Source organism: Giardia intestinalis, chromosome 5, assembly GCF_000002435.2.
Source record: "Giardia intestinalis strain WB C6 chromosome 5, whole genome shotgun sequence".
In the NCBI taxonomy this organism is placed as follows: Eukaryota; Fornicata; order Diplomonadida; family Hexamitidae; genus Giardia; species Giardia duodenalis.
In genome coordinates, this window is record NC_051860.1 from 2,564,087 (window position 1) to 2,586,214 (window position 22,128).

The 22,128-nt window shown below is 46.2% G+C and overlaps 5 protein-coding genes across 5 annotated transcripts; 3 read left to right on the forward strand and 2 right to left on the reverse strand.

Moving 5' to 3' along the window:
* Positions 1–7: 7 nt before the first annotated feature.
* GL50803_00112295 (uncharacterized protein) lies at positions 8–6,121 on the forward strand (the record flags this gene model as incomplete). The annotated part of the gene is made up of 1 exon (XM_001704696.2): positions 8–6,121. The coding sequence occupies one exon, from the start codon at positions 8–10 to the stop codon at positions 6,119–6,121; it is 6,114 nt and encodes a 2,037-aa protein (XP_001704748.2).
* On the reverse strand, positions 6,106–7,281 carry GL50803_0092892 (TatD related DNase; the record flags this gene model as incomplete). The annotated part of the gene is made up of 1 exon (XM_001704695.2): positions 6,106–7,281. One exon carries the CDS (start codon positions 7,279–7,281, stop codon positions 6,106–6,108), a length of 1,176 nt encoding a protein of 391 aa, XP_001704747.2.
* A 194-nt stretch (positions 7,282–7,475) lies between these two features.
* Positions 7,476–8,147, reverse strand: GL50803_007685 (uncharacterized protein; the record flags this gene model as incomplete). Its single annotated transcript, XM_038046338.1, has 1 exon — positions 7,476–8,147. One exon carries the CDS (start codon positions 8,145–8,147, stop codon positions 7,476–7,478), a length of 672 nt encoding a protein of 223 aa, XP_037902287.1.
* A 32-nt stretch (positions 8,148–8,179) lies between these two features.
* GL50803_0041451 (uncharacterized protein) lies at positions 8,180–19,885 on the forward strand (the record flags this gene model as incomplete). Its single annotated transcript, XM_001704691.2, has 1 exon — positions 8,180–19,885. The coding sequence occupies one exon, from the start codon at positions 8,180–8,182 to the stop codon at positions 19,883–19,885; it is 11,706 nt and encodes a 3,901-aa protein (XP_001704743.2).
* A 169-nt stretch (positions 19,886–20,054) lies between these two features.
* GL50803_0024584 (uncharacterized protein) lies at positions 20,055–21,602 on the forward strand (the record flags this gene model as incomplete). Its single annotated transcript, XM_001704689.1, has 1 exon — positions 20,055–21,602. The coding sequence occupies one exon, from the start codon at positions 20,055–20,057 to the stop codon at positions 21,600–21,602; it is 1,548 nt and encodes a 515-aa protein (XP_001704741.1).
* Between the last annotated feature and the right edge of the window lie 526 nt (positions 21,603–22,128).

The following is a 22,128-nucleotide window of genomic DNA, read 5'->3' on the forward strand; positions in this document are numbered from 1 at the left end:
TGACCACATGTTCCCCTCATTGCATTTGTCAATTAGGCCGAACTTTTCGCAGAGGAGTGTCATTGGTGTGGCCATCTACACCTACTCCACTCCCCTCAAGCTTCCCCTTCCCATTATACCCATATTCTGCAGGTCTTCTATCATCAAACAAATTCTGCTTAATGGTATTGAATGCCCTTCAGAGGCTTTGTTTCCCATCAACCACAGCTTACTATACTCGGCGGAAAGTGCACCGAAACCCTCAAAGTCTTACACCTCTCTTTTAGACCTTCAGGATCTCGTTTACACAGCGCGCACCGTCAGGTACCGTGTCGGGGACTTCTATTTAGATCTCAGCTCACTTCTTCCTCAGTTTGCTTTAGCGGAACAACTCAAGGCATCAAGCACGGCATTGGGTGGATCCCTGGACCCAGACGCTACAGACACCGTCAAGGATCCGCTACACGCATCAGCTGCAGCCCCCCGATTCAACCTCATGACCATCACTATTATTTTCGAGACCTGCAACAGATCTCTTTTTATTGAGTACCCCAGTACCTCCACTCTCATGTCTGGACGGCTGAGCACAATGTTAGTCGTTGGAAACACTGGCAACTCAGCTGATTGGTTGCCCATTCCATTGTTTTCTATGTCGGTTAGCCACAACATTACTCTTCAGTTCGCTTCGTTACCACAGGAGTATAGGCCAATCTGTGGGGGCCGGCTGTGTATCTGCAGCCGAGCTGGTAGTCAATCTCTTCCCGCTACACAGGTCACATGTGCCTCGACGGGATATCTATTTACGGATCTTTTCGGGAGTTTGCACAAGCTGTGCTTTATTATTGCACGTGCTAATGGATTTCTTCACATGGAACCCTTCCATACTCCAGATGCTAAGAATGTAAAAGATGGAACATCAGCTAATAGAAAGGAGTCTCAGCATAGCTTTGACTTCCTCAGAACAGAGTACCATAAGCTTATTGACCAGCACAGAACAATTAGTATTTACGAATTAGTGAGATTGTCACCAATTCTCCAAAGCATCTTCACGTTTCCTCATAACGCCAAAGATGGAGGGTTCATCGGGTTAAATCTCGTTTGCTATACATTAACAAATATGAGGCAGTACGATCTTTCTGCACAGGTGTATACTCTTTATAAAGCGTTTAGGCTGGCCATAGACTTCCTGTCACTCACACCGCACAGGGGCCGAAATTTCAATATTGCTATCTTTTTTGATGGCTGTGGTCGCACGATAATCGGAAATGGCATCATTGTTATCCCACTGATGCCCTGCAACTATATGGCTGCATGCATGAGCTATATGAGGGTTATTTCCGAGGTCGTCGCCAAGTACATATTTGGGGTTCACGTTCCCGCTGCAGACTACGCTAGTCAGCCCGTATGCACGGTTCTTCAGCAGGCTCTCATGCTTCACATACGGCACGCGTTGCTTGGTGCTGTGGATACTCGTCGGTTCTATTACGAAGTGAGCATTCGAGGGGCGTCGGAGGTTTCCGCGTCAAGTCCTGCACTTTGGCATCAGTACCTTACGCATGATGTTGAAGAACGGTACAACCCAGGCCAGTTTTACCTCCATCACATCAAGGGAGCTCTCAATTATGGCTTGTATGGCACACCAATGGATAGGATTGATGGCCTCTTGAAGAATGTTGGCTGTACATCCAAAGGCACACTGAACGCCAGCATAAAAAAGGCATCAATCAAGGCACCTGCGTGCATAAGTCATCTGGAGGCAGTCTATAACTTCTTAGATACTTCTTTCGGCACATCCTACAGCGTAAAGCCAAGCAATAAAAATGTATGGTTAGCAGAAAGTGACAAGGATCGCTTGCACTTTCTGAACAGTCAGGGATCATATAAAAGCGCAAATTTGAAGCTGAAGAAAGGGAAAAAGTCCCATGCCTCAAAGTCCCACGAGTACTATCCGTCCGATTGCCAGATTTATACCACACATTTAAAGGAAACAAATCCTATTGAGGTTGCTGCGCTGACAGCAGACAAGTCTCGATGGTTTAATCATAATACTCTTTACAATGTTGATTTTCTATTGAATTTGTATCGATCAACAGCCGCAACAGCTTTCACACAGATGGGTGCACTCACTAATAAGCATGTAGAAGATCTTGCGCAGACAACTATCCATCATTCCAAACATGCAGTCTCATTGGATCCAGATAACTTCTCGCTCGGCAATTCCTTTTCCTCTCCTACTATGCCGCGTAAGATGGGGATGCAGCTCTCAACGGCACTTAAGGTAGACCAGTCTTTTGAGGTTGATGATGTTGTGACAGATTTCGGTGTAGACATTGATAGTCAATCGGCAGCATCAAGTTCAGTTTTTGCTGGAGGAAAGCAATCTGGAACGTTCCGTAGCGTCGATACCCAAGCAGCATATACACTGTACGGCACTCAGAAGTCCGGGATTCTCAAAGGAAGCCAGTACTCGGCCAATATGTCTGACGGAGTAGATGGCGATTCAGCCCTTCTACTGTCGCTTAAGCGACCCATGGATGCATGCATTCAATCACTGGCCAACTCTCTTTGCCTGGACATGGAATCGCTGTCTTTGATGTACTTTTATATTAATGAGCCATTCTTCCCCATAGCATATGCGGTTCCCGAAGATAAGATCCGCACCCGTGCAGAGATTATTGGGATGACCATCAGGAACAACCTCACTACTCAGGGTTTTCGCAGCTTTCTCCAGAGCTTTCTTGACATAGGGTATGTGCAAATTAATTTGTTCTTTAAGTTCCTGGACGAGGTTTGCTCAAATAAAAGCTACTTCACCGGGGGAACGTGGCTTAAGACAGTAGCAAGCGATGCACCAGACATTTCTCCGGAGAAAGATGCAGGGGTTGACTTTCCGGATCCTAACCTTTCACTTTTGCCCGACACAGGTGAGTATAGTTTGAACATCACAGTACTAAAAGGAGCCGCTGGAGCGGGTGAAGGCTTCTCTGCTGAGCAGTACAAGTTGGGCCACGAAACGCTTCATGCCAGTTTTTCTTTAGATGCTTCTTTACGTGAAGCCTCTTTTGACCCTAGAGCTGATATTGAAGGTGTTTACGCTAGTATGTCTCCTACAGCACGACTCGGTGACGACGGATATAATAAGCTCGAACAAAACCAAAGCGACACACAAGCAGCTTCCAGTCCTCATCCATTTACATTTCTAATCCACAAATTGGGTATTATGCCCAATTACATATCAATAGCATACTCCTGTCAGCAGGATAGCACAAACAATCAGTTCACAGACCAATTTGATATCATTCTCTTAAATATGACTACAGGGCTAACAGACTGTTTAAAAGACACATGCACGAAAATAGGTCTACCATTAATCAATAGAGGAGAGTCTGCGGCTGGATGCAGACGCTTGCTATTCTTCCCCAACATAGAAGGGCCACATGAGTTCAGCAAGAGCTACGATTTTACTACTTTTAGAGGCACTATGGCATCGGATGCTAACCTTGCGGTGCATGAAATTACTGACATGCAGCATGCGGAAAGACACGATAGCCGCTCCTTCACAGTTATAAAAGGCGCAAGCAGCAACCTTTATGCTAGCATTCATATGCTCCAGCAGCCGGGACGGATGGGCAGTGGTGGATCCGGGACCTTGAGCTTTAACCTGTTGACAAGGATTGGAAGTGAGTTTCTAGAGAATATAAAAGCTGAAACCTTTATTGAGAAGAGCTTTTACGATACTATCAAGACCAAGAAGTTTGCACACGTGATTATAGACCCTTATAATCAGCTCCCGTTTGCATATAAGCACCACTATGCGGAAAAGAACGATAAAGATAATAACAATTGCTACAGATCTATCGCCAAGGTCGATTGTGAACGAGACATAGCTGTGCAGCTAGAGTCTTTGAACTCACTTAGCTATAATTGTAACAATGACGTCATTCCCCTTCTCTTGGGTATTCTTTATTCTGAGGCAGTAGCACCAGCACTCCAAGAGACCGCGTTCAAAATTCTCATCTATAAAATAACCCGCGATAACTTCTATGAGGCTGTTAACAAAGAAATGAGCCGTCTTGAAATGAATAGCAAGGTTAAAGAGCAAAAGCAGTGGATTCTCTTGTTGAACATATACTTCTTCGGCCATAGACGCCTGTTGAACGCATTTCCCATTCTTCCAGATGGGTACACCGGGCTAACGGCACACAGATATGATCACGAATGCATTATGAAGCTAGATGTAGGATCGTTGGTCGCTTATGCCCTGCTGTGTGGGTATGTCTCTATGTCCAAAGCCACTGACCTGCTCTCCTTGTTAAACAAGGACAGTGATACTGCCTCCTCTAGTCACGCACTAACGATAGCGGTTCTTCAGGCACTTACCTGGCAAATAATCCGTAAAGTGATCGTTATTAATACAGAAGTCTACATGGTCTTGCTCATCTTCATCAACTTTCTTATTAGCAACGCCACTATGATCTCTGTTCGCCGAATGGCCATTTGCTCGTTGACATTAATCGTATCGACGGCCTGGGAAAATCCTGGAGTAGCGACTGCTCTTATTGATCTTTTCAATGAAAAGGAGCTTATTTCGGAAAAGATACGCCTCCTTATTAGTTGCTTATTTGGTGGTGGTTGTTGCGACCAGGATTTGCATGCTATTAGACCCAGTTTGCTCGATACAAAAGATCGTCCTAGATGCTCCTGTAATTGCTGCAACTGTGCACTTATAAACAGCGATAAATCACTCGGTCCCTTTATTATTATAAGGGTGATTTTTGTCCACATTCTGTTAGATATCATAGATTTATACCTTGAGAACAATAGAAATTCATCTGAATCCAGTATGGACGCGACACACCTGCATTACTCTCCAGCTGTGGCCGGGATGTTCATCAGCCGGGAGGTTGTGGACGAGTGCTTCCACTGCCTGGACTTGCTGGGAACAAATAACTACATGACCTCCAGCGACTCAACCGCGTACATCGTCCAGCCGCTCTCGAGCCGCTTCGTCGCGGCCCTGTACAGAGGGACGGTCTACTCCCAGACACACAGCATGGACCCGTGCAACCGCTACGCCATGTCCAACGCGGAGGCGCTGGTCTTCATGATGGCCTACGTGACCCATCTCTTCACCCTTCCCCTTAACGAGTCCAAACAGGTTGAGTGGGACGTGCTGCGCGGGTGCCCCGTATGCCTCGTCAACGGGGGCTGCCGGTGCGTACGAGTGAGCTGGCCTGCCGTCAGGAGCCCCGACTCAAAGTCTGCCCCACAGAACTACGTGACCGTTCGGTGCCTGACGTCGGACTTCTTCTGGACATACGAGCAAAGCTCTAGCAGCTATGCTAGCCTTGAGGAGTACTTCGATAAGCATTACGTGGCCCAGGACCCCATCACAGCCGCAGTGTTTGAAAACGGCAGGCTGGTCAACGCCCACTTCAATCCCAAGAAGCGCTACGACGCGGTCCTGTTCAGACGAGCGGACAGGGCGGACAGAGAAGACAATAGCACAAACCCCGAGCCCCGGGCGAGCTCGTGCTACCCGGAATTCATGCTTCCGTGCCTCTACAACCCGACCACGCGCATCAACTATCCCGGGTACCTATTCAGACAGTGCCTCTTCGACGCCGCGGGCTGCATGATCGGGCAGTCTGTCGCATCCCGGCTCATCGACATGCTCTTGTATCCGGCAGGGCCCCGGGTGCAGCAGAAGGAGGAAGCCGGCGATGCCTGCACTCCCGCCGCCTTAGAGTTGTTCAAGAGAGCAGCAGGATTTGGAGAAGACATGCCACTTCTTATCCTTAACGCCATCAGCACGCTGCACGGCGTGAATCTCCTTAGGGCTCTGCCGCCCTCTCAATTCGACAGTGAGGCAGAGATCGAGGCCCTGGCAGAGCACCAGAGGACGGCATCTTTCAAGGACGCACTGCTGGCAGCAACGCACAGCCACAGCGAATACGTCAACGTTATGACGACGTTCTGCGAAGAGAATGTCACGCTGAAGGCGGGAATGAACGACAACGTGTGCAAGATGGAGCACAACATGGGGTACCTCATCCACGCGCGGTATGAGTCGTCCAACGACCAGGTTCGAGGAACGGTGCTGCGGTTCGCTGGATTTGTAATAGGTTACATGCCCAACTGAGCAGCACTGAGACCAGGAGGCAGCAGCTCGTGCCGGCGCCAGTTGTCCCTCACAAGAGAAAGCGCCTCGTCCCTGGATAGGCTGCGCTCAGACGCAAGAACCTCAATCGCGGTCGCCATTGACCTGTCCCAGTCGTCCTGGTCCTCGCGGTACCAGTCCGTCTCCAGAAGCAGGCACTCCTTGTCAGACTTCCGTATGCACGCCCGGGTGGCCTTGTTTGCCTCTGTGAAGTGGGACACGGAAAGGAGCACGCGTCCGTGGCATGTAGAGACGGCAGCCTGCAGCTTGCGGAATGTCTCGTGGGTCCCGTTGTAGGAGTGCATTATAATGCTGCGATTGTAGCTGGCATACTTCCTGGCCATGGCCTCCAGCTGCTCCGTGAAGATAGGCCAGAGGCCAGGCTTACGAGAGATGATGTGGACGTTGCAGTCCCTGTTCATCTCGAAGGCCATCTCCAGCTGCGGGGAAAAGTAGCGGGTCTGTGTGTCCAGTGGAGAGTCAGCCAGCGCGGCCGGCCGAGTGTCCAGGCCTATCTCCCCCACAAACGCGGTCTGGTCCGCAGCCAGTCTTGCTCTGACTTCAGCCAGTGTCGCTGCAAGATCGGGGTGCATGTGCAGGTAGTACGGGTGCACTCCGTACCCGACTCGTACAGAGAGGGGATGGATCCTCCTGAACTCGGCAAGGTCTTCGAACTGAGTCGGGTCTGTGGCGTTCAGGAGATAGACGTGGTCCGGCCTGAACCAGGTGCCGACAAACGCCGAACTGAAGTGGCAGTGAGCGTCAAGCATTTTAAGTGTCGCCCCTGGGGGCATCGGAGAGATCAGCGTGGGTCTGGAAGAACCGTCGGACGTCCTCAGCAGTAGCAGGGGCTCCTCGAGCTGGCCGCTCCGCTGGCGGTGGGCCTCGGACGACAGGTGTTGCACCAGGGCCAGGGAGTCCTTGAAGGCGAGATCGCACAGCGTGCACCTCAGACAACCGCTGGATGCACGCTTCCCGTCGTCGATGACGGTCTGGGTGCCAGAGAGGGCGACCAGCTGCGCATACCTCGACATGCGGACGGTGTCCGTGCGGTCAATTTTCGTTGGTCCATTCACTCCTATATCTCCGGACGCTTCACCGCGCCAGGACCTAGAAGGGCTCTGGCGGTACGTATCCTTCATCTGTGCGTTTTTCTTCTCACTTATCTCCCTTATATCTTAGGGATACTTCTTTCTGGAGGACTTAGAAGCTACCAATAGGGCAGAGAAGTTAGAGGTTAAGGAAATGGAGGCAAAGCCATTGATGACTGATTTATGACGTTGTTTGCACAGCAATTATCACAGGCTTAGGAGACATCCCCCTGTAAGTAGGAAACTCACGAGACAATGAAGCTATTGATCCACGTACACAGGTCTTTCTGCTCGGCCAATGAACAAAAAATATCCGCTACGCTCACCCCTCCTGGAAATCTTTTCATCATATCATTAATCTCTTCGCCAAAAACGTCTATTTTATCGGACACGTGTGTAAATAATAACTTATCATTTTTCGGAACTTTGATCTTCTTTTCGGCCTCTACCAGGGTTTCGTTGACTTCCTCTGAATTGGACACAATATCCTGAAGCTGTTTCAGTGCTTGGTACTGACTATTACTAATGGCTTCGACTCTATTCTTGGCACTTTTTAGTTCGTCCCGCAGGCGGTGTAGCTCCAAGTCAAGCTCGTACGCGTACTTGTAGTGAGTAGCGAACGCTGCGATATGGCGGGATGTCTCTTCTGCAAATTCTCTGTAGAGCTGCTTAAGCTTTGAGAGCGCCATCTTGCTGGGCGGCCCCTCAGACGCCCTAGTTAATTGATCTGCGGCACCACTTGCCGAGTGAACCAGTCCTGGCTTCTGACCAAAGTTGAAAGCAGAGCTTGTTGTGTTCAACTGTGAGAGGCCTAGCTCACTCCCACTCAATGGAGCCACCCCGAATCCACCGGTAGACCCTCGAGATAGGTCCACCGCCGGTGCCAACGAGCCCCCGAATGAGAAGCCGCTCTGCATTAATAAAAATCTTTCGCGGAGAGCAGCTCGCTATGCTGGAGGTCTTCATCTCCGTTTTTGTTTTTCTTCGACATCACTCCTTTGATGCTAGCCCTGCTGTTTTACTAATGTCCATCTTTTGGGTTATTGCCGGTACCACACTACTGCTGAGCCCCCAGCTGGGTTCGCCTTATCTTCTAAGCCATTACATATATAACGTCATAATGTCTATGCTTTTGATAAAAGATGTTTACTTTTTTCCCAGCAAGGCGAGTGTACTGCTCCTTCTAATTCCTCTTTTAAATTTACTTCCATTATTTATGATAATCTTGATAAGATTTTTTACTCCACGTCCTCCTAACACCTTCATTTACATATTATGTTATTTAACGCAAATTTTTATGTTTCTGTGGCTAGAAGGCTGTGGGCCGTATGCGTTTTACAAGTTGTCCGGGTCGCTGGCCCTTTTGCTCAAGCGCATTGCGGAAGGTATCGCCACCAGGGGGTTTTTTCCTGCCATCTTTAGCACCGATTCTCTTGTACTAATCTACTATAGCGTGCTTACCGTGTTCCACTACCAAATCAATCTATCCTTTATGCATGCCCAGAACACTGCAGCCATAAGGGAAACAAAGCTGTTCTTTGCGCCCTCGTTCATTCCTCTGCAGCGGTTTCGTCTACTTTATCTCATTTCCTTGATCGTCCAGCAGTTCTTTGAAAACATAGTCTTTTCCATCTACTTTGTCTATTGCGCTCTGGTCTTTGTTAACGCTTATCTCATTGCTTCGCGCGGTTCGCTCTCCCATGTTCACAACGGTCCCTGGATAACCCTATCCCTTTCAACCTTCATTTTATTTTACAGCTGCTACAATATATTAATAACCATATTTCCGTTGATCGTAGGTAAGGTCTCTAGATACAGTACTCTTTTAATGATTTGTCTACCAATCTCTTTGGCTGTTTCAGTCGGTGTGACTGTAACGCTCCTTGTGCTCGGAAAACGAATTAGGATAAACGTCATTAACGATCATAAGCGGATCAAGGTACGGCACTCTTCTAGCTTTCGTGGACGACACAGGTGCCTTACAATCAGACTTCTGTCCACCATTCCGGCAAAGAATGTTAGCGTTAAGGTTCTGACTTCAGATGGCCATCATCCTGCCATGCAGAAGGACACTGCTGTTCTCCTGGATCCTACTGCAATCCAGAACTATACCCTTCATACTCCTCTCTCTAAATCTATGGTGATGATATTGGCGTTCTATTTTGACATTCATACAGTCGCTAGCTTTGTTTTACCAAATGACTACACGTTCACAACCGATGATATCAATAGCTTGGTGTACCTCATAAAGGATAGCAAGTCCACCAGGCGTCTGCCAGAAGAGCGCGTCAAGGAAAGACCAGGAGCACATCCCAATTCTATTGTTTCTTTACCACAGCTGCATAGCGACGCGAACAATCTAATCGGCTCCCCGCCCCTTACCAGCTCTATTGTGGATTCATCAAATATTGAGCGGCCACGTTCAGCCAGTGCTACCCACCGACATACCACTTTCCTACACCACGCCTTTTCAATTCCCGACACTAGCCTCACCATGAATAGAGAGGCACTGGCGGTTGAGCACTTGGTGAGCTGCTCGACAGATGCACCAGCGCCCTGTTACAAGTCATCGAATGACGCTCTCACTTATCCATCTAATAGCTCGTCCGAAGACTCGCCCAATTTGTATGGCATATCAGCTACACAAGGCGCTAACTGCCCGTTGCCAACTGGACATACATCCAAGGCTTCGACCACCCCTAAAACGGGCTGTGAGACACCAAAAGAGCTTCCCCTTACGCCAAATCAAAAGATTTTTAGGGATTTTCTGGGCACATTAGACCCTCAGAAAATCTTCACATATGTTGTACAAGCAGAGAACCTTCTAGAGGATTTCAGACTTTTCTATGAGAATATATATGCATCGCTGTTTCTTTCTTATTGCGCTGCGTCGCAAACTTTAGAGTCTATGACGTTACTGGACATTGAGGAATGCCTGCCTATCCCTCTTCTTTTACGCTATCTGCGTGCATGGAAGACGCCTAGTGACGCATATAACAGTATTATATACTACATTGATCAGTTAAAGAGCGTAGACGACTTGAAGCGGGAATACCAAGCAGCGCGAGCCACCCGTCGAGAACTTGAACATGCATCCACTGCCCCTAATGCAACGCGCAGCCTTACTCTCAAGCCCATTTTCGTGGAAGCAAGGAAAATACCATCTTTCACTTGTAGCAACTCGTGCACAAACTGCCCTCGGTGTAGGGTACACGCAGTCTGCAACCACTGTCATGCAAAAATAGCAATCCTTCTAAAATCCACATTTAACTTTGTTATGGGGAGAATGAAGACAGATAAACCGCCATCTAGAGGCTTCAATTGTCCAGATTGCAATCGGCCATGTTCGCTCAAGATTGTAGAGTCACTCTCAAAGAAACAGAATAGGAAGATCCCCGGCACAACTCTGCACACCACATCTGTCAAGCCAAGGATACCTCAAAATTACACAACATTTCTAAACAAATTGACCCCTCTTGGGCGGCGCATTCAAACACCCACAGCCTACTCCAGAAAAAAGCTACCAGCCGTGGACTTCTTAAGCTTTGAGACTGTATCAGAGCAAACAGACGCAAACCTACCTCACTCTCGCCAGCATTCAAAGCGCTTGTCGCGGGATGTTGTGCAGTTATTACTAAAGGCATTTATAAATGACATGGAAAACAGCATAAACGAAGAGACCCCCATGATATGCGAGTGGGCCACACAAAAGTATGCGTCCACTAATGCTACTGATCAGGCCAGTCTCGATGCAAAGCAGCGGCCAAACTCAAACACAGACTCTAAGATGTTTTCCCGAGATCAAAATATTGGACTTCTGCACAAGAGTTACTCCGTCATCTCTCCTCAGAACTTCAATGGATCAATCTACTTTTTATCGCCCGAGATATTTGCAGATGTCACCATATCCGAGGAATCGAAATCTTTCCTCTATAACTGTAGAAAGCAGAATTATCTCTTTACGATCTTCCTCCCAACAATTACAAGCACATCAAGCACAACAGGCAACATCCATCGTTTAAGTTTTGCCTATGACAGAGCGGCAAGCCTCACTAGCCCCCTGAGAATTCTACGGATGAAGGTGCTAATCCACCTGGCTCGGATGCTTTTCCCTGTCCATCTGTATGTGGATAGTATTTACCCAATCCAGCTTGTCCCATGCTACAAGTTTTATACACTTGGAAGAAGCTATATAGAAAATGCCACAAACCGTGTTTCTATGATCTATAGTCCTGAATTTTTATTAAAAAGACAAAAGGACTCGGAGGTCCGTGTAATTAGTAAGAACACGAGCCTGAAGAAAAGCATACAAGCAATGTATCATCAAGAGCCTCTCTACCTATATTGTCTTGCTCAGAATGCTCTAACTATAAAGACACAAGACAAAATGGATAGCTCTATTCTGCAGTTTGTTAACGTAGAGTATTTATTTATGCAGGCTGCATTTACTGGTATCAGTAGCTCCTATCTATCGTTCTTCTATCGCTTGTACTATACCAATAACGTCTCCTTTTTCACCCACTTGCTATCTCTCTCGAAACACTCCAGCGACGCCGATTTTCCAGTGGATCTGACAACGAAACTGGACAAGCACGGATCCAGCCTTTCTACTATTCCTGGGTCCATAGCTATCAATGGACTATCAATAGCTTTGAACTGCCACACCTTATCAGATCAAACGGCGGATGCCTACGCAGTGATTGATAGGTTGCTAGGTGGAATGTATTCGGTTCAAATACCGATCTATACTTGGCTGGAAATGGCAAAGATACGCCTCTCTACATGCACTGTTTATTTGGAGCTTTTGCGCGGACTTAACTCTGACATATTTTCAAGATACGAGAGTGTGCCTGCAATCACCAGCAGCCACTCTGTCCCCATGGAAATGTCAAGCATACCAAGCATACCATCGGGTTTGGAACTGGATGCTGATGAGAAACGGACTCCATTGGTATTTGAACACGGCATTACAAACGCAGAAAGGCAGGACAAAACGCGTCTCAGACACGGGCACTCCTTTAATGTGTCTACACTTGAAGATTACCACCGTCTGCATGATGCCATTGCCGAGCTGCTCTCTGTATGCCAAACCCTCCTGGATAAACAAGTGAGTGAGCTAGGATTTCCTAATGAATCACATGAGGTCCAGATGACAAGAATATTAGATGGTTGTAAGAGCTTTTTTAGGCATTACTATGTGTTCTCCACGCAGCACTTGCTTCACGTTGTCTTTGATCTTCCTGGTATAGTGAAGTACGCTCCTCGCAACACTCGTAGTAAGCCTATTTATCGTTATCGCAACGGTATCCCAGAGCTCATTACTCACTCACGAAAGTATTCTAATCATCCGACTGATACCCTAGATGCAGCAAGCGCTGATACTGAAGAACTTGGGAGCGAGTCTAGCAGCGACTATCTGGAATCTCCCCCCTTGCGTCTGGAGCCTGACATTGAGGACAGTGGGTCCGATGTCCAGGACAATTCTACTGCCTTTGTGGCACACTCCCCGGCGCTAGCATTGGATGGCTTCAACAAGTTATTTATTCCGCAGCTCCCTCACATGGCGACCTCCTCCCACCCAAAAGCCTTAGTGATTTCCAAAAAGCAGATTGCGGCTAATTTATTTGCTATTTATGAGCATGTGATCCTAGAGAATGATATGTTGGAGACTATATTATTAAATAATATTACCATCAACGGACTGCCATCAATTGACATCAATGGCATGCCCTTTTCTCTTCTATCTCTTTTGGGAAAGACCCCATCTCGGTGTGTCGATGGTTCCCCGACAAAAGACTCGAGCGATACCCCGCACGGGTGTACCCCTACCACGTCCATAGACGTAGCCAAATTGCAAGATTTACTGAGCTCACATGCACAAGCACTAGCAAAAGAGAAATACATTGATAAGCTCATGCAGCATTTTAGCTCTCGATCTCTCTATGACAAGGTGGGCTCTGATCATTACTCGCAAATCTCCGCGCCTCGTCTGCGTCAAATTATTCTCTCTCTTATTACAGATAATGCAAGCGACTACCAGAGTAGTGCTTCGGGTTACGGTAACATGTCCTTGGATAATGCCCCGCCCTCGTCGAGCGTCTTGGATTCCGAGCCATGTGCTGGTGCGGCTCCGGCCCTCCCCAATGTATCGGCAACATTTAGCGCAACGTTTAGCACCAGTGCCAGCACAACCTATTCTCACGTAACAGAGGCCCAAAACACGTTTACTGAGCCCCTAGTTTCTGCTAAAGACTTCGCATTCTTGGGGCCAACAATGGCGAGTAATGTAGATCGGTTTGGCATAAAGAGGAAAGCAGGCTACAAGTCCTCCAAGCTTTCAAGTTGGAAGTTCTCGCTTTCCTCATTAAACTCATCAAAGCTACTTCGTAGGTTTATCAGCAAAGGAAGCAAGAGCTCATCGCTGTCTCTTTTGGAACCGGAAAAAATCAAGCTCTTCTTAAAAGCAGGTTCCGCATATGTCCCATTTGATTTTCCTCTTTCAGGCGGCTCAGTGTCATCTTCACTTGCAAGCGATCCTGTTAGCACGCAGCAGCTACTCCTTGCGATGATTGTGATGCTCAATTTACTTCACCTGTACTCCTCTTCTAACGTGCTCACAACTTATGAATATCGTGGCCGGCAGCTTCTAACTCTTCAGCAAAATCGCTTCATTGTGGACTCGACTGGAGAGTATTATCCGGCAGCCTATAGACAAGAGCTAGAGCAATCCTATACCCTTAACTTTAATACTCAAAATCCAGACGACGCTGTCAAGAAGTTTATCTATTGCTTTGATGAATCCTTCACGGGACTGTTCCCAATCAAAAGCCCGATCCTGTGCAAGCGCTACCTTAACACAGACTTTGATCTGACGATACCTATTGATGGTATGAAGTATATCCACGTGTCAGATTCCCCCAGTAACCTTCTAGCACCTACATCGCGCTCTAAGTGGCTTGAGAACTTAAAGCAGCCAGATTTCAATACACCAATCAACGTTTATGAATGTATAGAAGCACAAGTATCAATGAACATGGGATTCTCGCTGATTAGATATAGACTGAGGTTTAGGAACTTGCTACTATATAATAGTATTGTCTTCGACACTCTTATTCAGTTGCGGAATATAATTAGGGTAGATAGCACCTTGAGAGCAAAGATACATGCCTATAAGATGCTCCCTCGCTTAGGAATGTTCTCTAACCACTCTGATGTCCTGCTAAAGAGCTTCTTTGAGAAAATAATAAATATCCAGGACTCCATTCTTACATCAGATCCATCTGCACTCCACATACCTCATGGTGGGGCCACCATGAAGGCCTCAATTGCTGACACGAGAAACAGCGCGCCCACACCCATGCTAATCCATCACTGTAAGCGCCTCCACGAGTGCCTAGATGTACTGTGCAGATATGAGCACATCCTTCAGAGTCTTTGGACCATGAGACTTACGCTGTTGCGCCACAGCTATGCAGAAGAGGACTTTCTTCTTCTGCTACAAAACGAGTGTCTCAGAGCCCTCTCCACAAGCTATGGGATTCCCAGTGAGTACTTCTTTGCGCTCTTTTCTAATATTATGAACTTGGACCCCGAGACGAAGCAGTGCTACATGTCCTCGTCCATAGAGCATGCGTTCCCGAAACATTATGCACTATTGTACCAATTACGATCCAGTAACCAAGATGATAGGGAGGTTACTCTATCGTATCCACTATTGGATGAAAGCACATATGCCCGACAGCAAAACGTTATTCGTTACTTTTCGGCGATGGAGTATGACGCAAAGAGAATCGAGACGGCAAACAGAAAGTTCTTTATCACGATAGCAGAGCTGTTCGCATTAGGAAAAGATCCGCTCGGGCAGATAGAACATATCTTGGCAGCGTCACCCAGGGCCGCAGGAGCTTACATTCTCGGACCAACTTTTGATACCTTACAATTATTTAAAGGAACTATTGGGGTTGATGCGGCTTTTCCTCACTCCAATATCTCAATTGCAACAAAAGACCCTCTAGACAAAGCCGAGGAACCCAAGGATTTCGATGATCTTGCATATTCTAGCTCAGTCTTAACAGATGACCCAACCAATAGCCTGTGTCCTTCGTCAGAGACGACCTTATCAATGACGCAAAATTCTCATCCTCCATTGGCCAAAACAACCGCCAAAGACGTGCAGCATTCTGATTTTCAGAGTATCTTTCGCAAAGACAACTCCACAATATCAAATGTTAAGGATGACTCGTTCAATCGGAACAAACGTAGCTGTGGAAAACCAGATCTTAATTCAGGAGCCTGTGCGCGCATACATACGCAACATTGGCGGATTGTAGCTTGTCTCTATACAAACAGCTCACTGATCCTGATAACGCTCTTTTACATTTTCCTTGTGTGCTACCTTCTCTTTATCTACTCATACTCCCTAACAAACCACGTAATAGCTAAGAGCTTGCTTCAGCAAGGCGGGCATATCTCAGGCATGATGGCGGCCCTCTCAGACTTGCAGACTGAGATAAACATGAATGTGGCCCTCCAGCAAACCAAGAATAATCCCTTTGAGATTCTTTCCAGCTATGCCGAACGGTTTAATGAAATTGCAAACAATGCTTATTCTGCCCACGTAATCACGGCTGCCATGTACAATGGTTTATCTATTAACGATGTTGTTCAAAGGGAGCTGGAGCTCTCTGCCTTCTGGCCACCCCCGATGTTATACTATTCTGGAGAGCAGATAATGAACGTAGAAGACTTGAATGTTAATAGTGGTCATCAAAATATCACTTGCACAGTTACAATGGGTACCCTTTCCGACCAGTCTATTGCCACCTTGACGAACTCCAGGGACAAGTGGCCAGCGAACTTAAGCTATTTGAAATCGAAATTATTGCCACTTAAAAATCTAAAGTACCTTTTAAACTTTAAAGTTTGGACGCAGACAAGGGATTTTCTACAATTGCAACAATCAGATATAAAAGAGTACCTCGACACTTACAATGAGTTTAGCATAGGACTATATGATGGGAGCTTCCGTAATTTTATCACTAACTACCCTGTTACAATCCCAATTACCTCATCTTATTCGATTGAGCAACCAGATGGCACACTAAAAGACCAACTCAATTCTCACAGTACTAATTATTTTGAAACTACTGATATACTCGTCAATAGGGTAGTGTGCATAGCTGCCTCTATGATATATATTTCTCAGCAAGCCTCTAGCTTTAATCCTCAATACATATCCTCCAAAGAGTCCTCAATGTTGACTCTTTATAGGCCAATGGCCAGCCTGATGTTGGAAACAGATTTCTTACAAACAACTTACCAGAGCATGTATGTTAATCTTCAAGAGATTATGATAAACACGTGGGCAATGTACTCTAGATACACGCTTAACAGGCTGGTTCTTCTTGCATTTACATTTCTGGCAGTTGGACTTTTTATTCCCCTCTATTACTTAAGCTTTCAGAGAGTGCAGCGAAGGCTTTTGAAGGCAAAGCTTGACCGCGCCTGCACCCTTGCCAACATCCTCTCCTTACCAAAAGCTATATTAGAGAGCCTAATGGACAATTATGCTCAAGCCTCGATGATCCCCTTCAAGCAATTCTTGTGGGGGAATAAGGGGTATTCGGCAACAGACATAGACTTGCCCAGAGAATACTACTCCGACATATACTCATATACTCAGAGCAAATCAGTGTACAATCAGACACACTTTAACTTGGCGGAGCTCACCATACATTCCTCCAAAGTCATTGAAAATAACGTGAAAATCAAGCAACACAACGACCCCGACTGCAGCTTAAAATTTTATTCGCACACAGACGAGATCTCCCTTATTCTTCGCCTTGTTGCTATCTACGACAATTTAAGCAATAGCAAGATGCACATCTTATTATATACCTTTGCCTGTATGGTGTTCTTTTTCTTTTTCATCGTTAACATGACATTTCCACTTCATTTTCGGAGTCCCTTTGTCTCCTCTGGGCTAGACATCAACAGCTACTACGGACACTGGGGTAACATCTCTCACTTAGCTTTCCAGCTTCCTGTCAATGGCTGGGACTCTGCAACGATATATACGGAGCAACTAGCGCAGCGGCAACTATATAACATTAGCCAAATCACAAAGTATTGGGCAGCAGTCCAGTCAACCCCGTCTTCTTTTATCGTCGATGGCAGCGACCTAGTGGCATACATGACTGGAATTCGCGCCACCGAATTTGCTTCCGACAAACTTTATTCCCCATTCTACATTAACAAGTACATGGATGAGCTTGTGCAGACACCGTTTCTATATGCTTTTGACTACATTAAGGATCATACTAAACTGGTTGTGTCGCTTCTGCAATGGTTAGATGATGTCAGCTTTATAAGCTCCGCATCCTATGGCGCCTCGAGATGCTTGGAATGTACCACAATATACTACCTCTTGCAGTATGTTCTAAAAGTCTCTCCTGTGTCGCTAATATACCAGATAGAACTATTATCCCATCTTTCTAGCGTCAGCACAGAGGATCTTATAAAAGCTGACTATTATCTGGATTTCTTCACGGTACACAAACGCTTTTTAGACGTGTTTTCAAATATTCATGATAAGCTGTGGCAGGGACTTGCCTCTTCTGCAGACGTATCCACCATTTCTGCATTTATGCAGCGCTATAAGTACTTTGCCAACTATAATACCACAGGGGCTGCCAATTACGATGAAAGCGCAGCTATTGCCCTGGTGAACAGTGTGCCGCCTAATACTGCCCTACCGAGCATGATCAGCAAGCATGGAAACCTTGTGCGCAAATTACTCGAACGTCTCTATGGAGGGTCTATTATTTTTGATGCTATCATCTTCTTGCTATTCTTGATCTCCTTGACTGCATACTTAATAGTAGGCTGTGTATTTGTATACAAGAGCGTTCTGTTGACGGTTAGAATGTATACGAAAATCTCTGCTGTCACACGGTGCGCGTGTAGTATCAAATACCTTGTTTCTTGCTTTCTGCCCCTTGACTTAATGTTTTTGGTTCCGGCTCTGTTAGTCGTGGCCCTTATTATGTCGCTGCCGATCATTTATGACGCAAGCACAACCATGGTAGCAATACTTGGCAACTACATAAACTATCCTCTATCTGCTGAGGCCATTTTGCGTGAAAATGCCGCATTTTCTCATCAGCTGACTCCTTTGTCATATACAAAGTTCTCCACGATGCAGACTATCACAAACTACCTTGCTCTTCTAATCTTCTTGTTGTCCTCGCTGTCTCACCACGTAATTCTTCGTAGCAGAACGGTTATTGATACCGTAGGCTACATCAGGTATACCAAGGGACAAGAGCAAGAGCTGTTCAACGCAGAGAAGAATCCATTTGTGCTTTCTATTAAGGAAAAGGTTACTATCTGCAGGCCTGCGAACAACTCGGCTATGGATCATGACAAAAATGATGATAGTAACGACAGTAACGCTTACTTTAATTTGTATGATGATTATATACCTACAGCTGATAGTCTAGCATGCGATGATGCTAAAAGCATTGGGAAGGCTGGCGCCCATAAGCCAAATAAGGACCCTTTCCTGCGAGAAGAGTGCGAAACAACTGCTACTTATGACCTACCCGTTTTTCTTCCACCGTTGTTCATACCTAAACAGAAGTTGGAATATGTTGAGGTCTTCTTGCGCTACGCTCTGATCTGCTTGCTTATCTGTTCAATACACTTACTTCTTTCTGCATCTCGTTTGGCAGACTACAATCCAAGGAACATCCCAATTGCGTTTCTTGATCAATTAATACATAATTATAATGTGCTACGGGGGCAACTCTCACAGATGTATGCATATCCGCCGACAAAGTACAGAGAGTCCCATCTGATCGTCACTACCTTTAGATGCTTTAGACAACTGATCACCTTTCTCTTGGCCAACAAGTACACGCAAAGGACCCTATCCATCCCCATTCAAAGCATGCGCGTCTTCAAAAATATAGGCATAGACAACGCCTTCTACCAGTATGGCCAACACATTAAAGACTTTCTCCAGTCAAACATATATGGCTATACCAATAAAGTGATGGACTTCTCAGGATCAAGTGTGGAATATGACCCCGTAATGCCGACCACGTGGATGAGTGGGAGCAAGTATTATAACATGTGGTCCAACCTTCCACCTAACAACAGGTCACGACTGTTTGTGTCAACCAAGATTCCTAACTATCACAAAGACGGGTTTGCTGACAACAGTGTCCTTTTTCCGCTCTACCAAAAGCTTCTTCTTTTTGAGTATGCATACTATCAGCCGAACTTCGCCAATATTCAGAAGGACCTGGATAACTTGTTAACGCGCTCGGCTACTGGTACGTATGGATATAACTTTCCTAATTTTCTCCCTGAGCACAAGAAGATCATATTCTTTGACATACTGAGGAACCAGATGTGGACGGAGAGCCTCTATTGTAACCATTACCTTAGAATGGCCGGCATACTTCTACACTCTATTTCAATCCTCCGAGCGCTCACAGAGCTGTCGGTTCTTTTAATTATCATTCTAGTTGTTGCAATTATTCATATAACGGCATACAAGCTTCTGTTACTGTTTTACAATAAGAAGTTGACTCTATATGAGGTTTTTACGGTCCTGTTGTTGAAGCGGATTCGTGGCCTCGTGAATTAGTGTTTCTTTTTTGACTACTATGAACGTTGTCTACCGACAATCGTTGCGAAGTCGTGGATACCACGGTTTGGGGTTCGCATAACTGTTCAGGTTCTAACTGATTAACCGACTATTTAATTTTGTCTTCAATTACAATTAGACTTTTCCTTAAAAAGGCGAAAGATCCTGGATGAGTGACCGACTTTTTCACAGTGGCTGGATTTTAAAGACTGACAGCGTGTCAGCGTCGCACGGTCATGGAGCAAAGCCTGTGTTAGCATCTCGGCGGGGCGGATCGGTGCCTAGCAATATTCGGCGCATAAGGACATTGAATCAATCTGGGCCGACTGTGGCGACGCCACCGTCAAAGCGACGCAATCATTTCAATGTCCCGGTAAGCCAGGTGATGTCGAAAGGGAACCTCCCTGGGCATGTTATTGCGTCAACTCCTGGGCACACCTTCGGAGAGACGTCAGAATCGCTCCAGCAGGACATGCGGCTAAGCAATCCGGCCCGGCAGAACACTCCGCAATCAAACATTTTCTCCGAATCAGCCCTGCACCTCAGCGGCGAGCACATTAACATTGGACGCAGTAAAGAAAAGTCGTCCCGATTTGACGACTTCAGTCAGTACTACGCCGTTCTTGTGGGCACGATAGCTTCAGCGGACAATCCAGCTATTGCGGAAGTGAGTGAGTCATGTAACTTTTACACCGGCCTTACGGACAAGCAAGCTCTTGAGCTTAAGAGCCTCGTCAAAAATAAAATAGCAGCAAAGAACGCATTTGATGAAGTAAGTGTTGTGCAATTTCTCACGTCATTGTATTATTCTAACCAATCTCTCAATAAAGTCGGACTAGTAGAGCTTATTGAGGACTTAGGCGCTGCATATGTTGTCACTGACCCTCTGCGATTGATCAAAGAAAGAAATAAGAGAAAGGGCTTGAACATTTACGGTGAACCATTGGAGGCAACTACTGCTCGAACTCTAGGTAAACCGCCAGAAGCTCCTCGCAAACAATCAAAGGAGCTGTCTCCGCAAGAGCTTCAGCTGAAAGATGAGCAAGTCATCAATCGGTTGGATTCTCCTGATCCCGTACCTATTTTATCTAGCATATCTTCAGTCTTACGCCAACGCCCAGAGGAGGTTTCTGTTGGAGTCGGCTCTATAAATATTACTACCAACGCAGACGAGCCAGAATCAGAAGAGGTCTCTGCTGCTGGAGCGCAACAATCGAGTAACAAATATGGGCTCAGACTCAACTTACTTCCCAATGCTCCTCCACTTATGCACGAATCGCTATTATTGTCGTCACGACGCCGATCTCCAAGTATTGTAGGGATGGGAGGAACTCCGCGACCTGATCCATATGCCAAAGCAACCTTTGTCGAAGGCTCAATCCCTCCTCAATCTGATATCGACCTTGTGGGTGGCACTCCACGTGTTTTTGATACCCAGCCGATTCAACATGCTAATCACGCTACCTCTCCTATCCGTAATAAAGATGCTATCACTATAAATTATGCAGAGGCCTCTGGTCTTCTGGGAGGACCTGACAAAAGCGGCATATCTCTTGTTACGGAGGATTACCAACGCGATCATTGCAATCTCGGTAATTATACTCTAAATTATCTCACGGGCCTCGAGAGCGAATCCATAATAGGATATGAAGGTCCAGCAGATACCAACAAAGAGCCCTATGTAATGGGCCGTTTTATAGATCCATATGACAATTAAATTTTTTTAGATTAATAGTGAATTATTTAGATTGGAATTTATTCAACACTCATTTTTAGATTAAAGATCAAGAGTAAAGGGTTGATAAGTTATGTTTCTAACGTTAGTCGTATCTGTGCCTTGGCTCTATTGGCCTGTAATGTGGAGTATATGAAGCGTCGTGACATGGTATGCCAAGAAGCGCCCGGCGAGCAGGTATGCGCTAATAACCATGGAAAAAAGCACTAGGGCTCTAAGGAAAACATGACCACGCGCGCCTAAGTTTATGAGGGAATTGCCTAATAACAAGTCCATTAGAAGCAAATTGATCCGAAGGAATTCAAAGATGCCTTGAAAGACGAACCTTCCCTGATAAGCATGTTCATCCGATATCTAAAAGTGTTACTTAATATACGAATTCTGTGAGATAAAGGGTAAAGGGGGCACTTTCTTATAAGATATGAATCATGTACTAACTGCTACAGATTCTTCTGACCTGGAGATCCTATGCTAATGATCTTTACTATGTATTCATTGTGACTCTCAG